The 2,562-nt window shown below is 40.0% G+C and overlaps 1 protein-coding gene across 5 annotated transcripts in view; it reads left to right on the plus strand.

The window, feature by feature from the left end:
* The window catches only part of hdac7a (histone deacetylase 7a), a 66,222-nt gene that overhangs the window by 38,654 nt on the left and 25,006 nt on the right, over window positions 1-2,562 (plus strand). For all 5 annotated transcript variants that reach the window (XM_032520615.1, XM_032520613.1, XM_032520614.1 and 2 more), the window contains 2 exons: window positions 1,865-2,055; window positions 2,178-2,268. In XM_032520615.1, the coding sequence (XP_032376506.1) occupies window positions 1,865-2,055; window positions 2,178-2,268 (282 nt within the window). The remainder of the gene's footprint in view (window positions 1-1,864; window positions 2,056-2,177; window positions 2,269-2,562) is intronic.

Here is a 2,562-nt window from a genome sequence, read left to right on the forward strand (position 1 = left end):
GTGTGTGTGTGTGTTTGTGTGTGGGTATGTGCATGCGCGTGCGCGTGCGTGCGCGTGTGTGTGCGTGTGTCAGAGAGTGAAAGATTGTGTGAGTCGGAACAAAGAAAACAGACAGGATTTGTTATTGTGTCACTGTGTTGTGCTAGTTTAGTTTTAGCTAAGAGAAACATACAGTTGATGTTGATTTAATCCCTTTTTGTACAAAAATACTTTTTGATCAGCAGTTGATTTCATTGCAGTCGGTCCATAATTATTTCTGCTGGAGCAGTTTGGGGCTTGGGGCACCTGTTTGGGTGGTTTGTTGGACAGCTCATAGTCTTGCATACTCATACTGTACACTCCTGGATAGGAGAAAAAAAACAGTCTGGGTTGTTTGCATTTTGTTAAGACAATCACAATCGCTTTGTTTTGGTGGAACATTTACATCCCGCAAAAGAAATCGTCACATACAATTTTAAAATAAGTTAACTGTTAACACAATACAGTAGCATTAACTATTCAAATTAGACATCTGGCATTTATCCAATAAATGAACTGTCGTCAGTCCAGACTAGACAGCCCATAACTCAGCCTTTTTACCACATTTTCTCAGTTAGGATACACAACTCTCATACCTGTCAGATCTACGATAGACTACCTGATAAACTGCCTAGTGCCGTAACTATGATCAGGTGTTGTGAGGTCTGAGGTATAATCCACACAACAAAAAAGTTGTACAATATAGGCCCCAAATAAAAATAACCCAAATTTCCCATATTTTACCATCGTTCATTACTGCATTCTTTTTAGCTATACATAATTTTACTGACATCTTTATTTTGACTCCTATTCAATTTGTGTTTAAATACTAACAAATGAAGTATGTTTACTTGTAACAGCCTACTCATCCTTCTGTCTAAAAGCACTACACTGATCTTCTCTCCATATTGTAAGACACATTTGTATCTACTATTGTACTGCTTAGTATGTTTTCTCCATTTCAAAGTGAAAAGACTACAACAATACATTTGTAGCCTTTTCCAACTACAGCTCCCATGAGGCTTTGACTGTAGGCAAAGCCTTATGGGATTTGCGAAGACTTAATGCTAACTAACTAAGTGTTGTTTTAGCTTTGTTTAAAAAAAAAAAAAAAAGATGCTCAGATTTCACTGGCAAGTACATTTGTAGATAGGCATGTATCCACGACTATGGACAAAAAGCCCACTCTTATGTTTTAGCTGTAGAAATGAATACAAGAAAATAGTAAAAGAAAATCTCTAGGGAAAATACATTTGCTGTTAGAGGCTAGTAGAACATGCTAGCTTAAAAAGGAGATGGGAAAGTAACTTTTAGGCACAGCTACATGGCTAATAGCTAGCATTGCCTGGTAGCCGGATTTCGTGTATGCCAGTAATAGTTTATCATTGCACTTGCCAAATGTGATTTATTTTCCAGGCTACAGTAGTGGTTGCTAGCTACAACTAAACTAAAACAAAATGTCAGTTCTCCTCAACTGACTATAACCTACAATTTCAGGTCGTCATTATTTATACTGCAACCTGGTTTACACCTGTCTTAAGCCAAGTTCACTGTCACACTATCTTCACCTGGAACAGAAATCTACTATGTCAGACAAGTCACTTTATCTGACATTAAACGTTTGTGAATGGATCTACAGCCGTAAAGCAACAGTATTTTAGTTGGCTTTGTTTGCTGATATAGTCAGTTCTCCCAGAGGGTTTGAAATGGTGCTAACCTAAAAACCGTGTAGAACCGCCACAAAGCAAAAGGTTGCTTCTCTGGGGTTTCCCACAGAGTGTTGTGTAAACCGACTGCTCTTAGCGGGGATGAAGCAAATTGACGCCTCCCTCCCCTCTTTTTCCAGATTTCTCGGTGGCGTTGCCGGTGTCGTGCACGGCCTTGTTTCCCATGGACCTCAGGGTAGGGGAGCGGGGGATGCGCCCTGGTTCGGACACGGCGCTCCTTACCCCACTGCACCCGCCTTTACTCCTCACCCCGTTCTCTCCTCAGCCCCGCACCTCTTTCTCCCAGCAGCAACTGCACCAGCACATCCGGGTAAAAAAGAAAGAGATTAAATACAAACTGTCTGTAAATAGACTTCAAAATGTTGTGCATTACATTTTCTTACATGTGAAATATGTGTTGCTATGATATAAATGTGTGTTGGTGGGGTTTAGTTTAATATGGAGCAGAGGAGGCGGGAACAGGAGCACCACGAGAAGCAACAGGAGTTGCAGCAGCTAAAGCACAAGGACAAGAGTCAGCAGAGTGAGTTCCTTCACACAAACTTACTCGCACATGTTACTACAAGTTTCAATTTACTTATCTGAAGTTGTAAATTTATTTCCACTGAGCCTTATATAAAGCTATTTCTAGATCTTTAAAAAAAATAATAATTATGGGCCAGAGTGTTAATCGTGGCCAGGGAGGAAAGTCCCAGTAAGAGATGACATTTATGGTTATTGAACAATGCTACTCCACTTTGAAAGCAAATTGCTTTGAGATGAGAGTTAAAGATAATAAGAGTACCTGACACACTGGGTAATTAGACTCTGTCTCTCT

The sequence above is a fragment of the Etheostoma spectabile genome, chromosome 7 (genome assembly GCF_008692095.1).
Source record: "Etheostoma spectabile isolate EspeVRDwgs_2016 chromosome 7, UIUC_Espe_1.0, whole genome shotgun sequence".
Classification (NCBI taxonomy): Eukaryota; Metazoa; Chordata; class Actinopteri; order Perciformes; family Percidae; genus Etheostoma; species Etheostoma spectabile.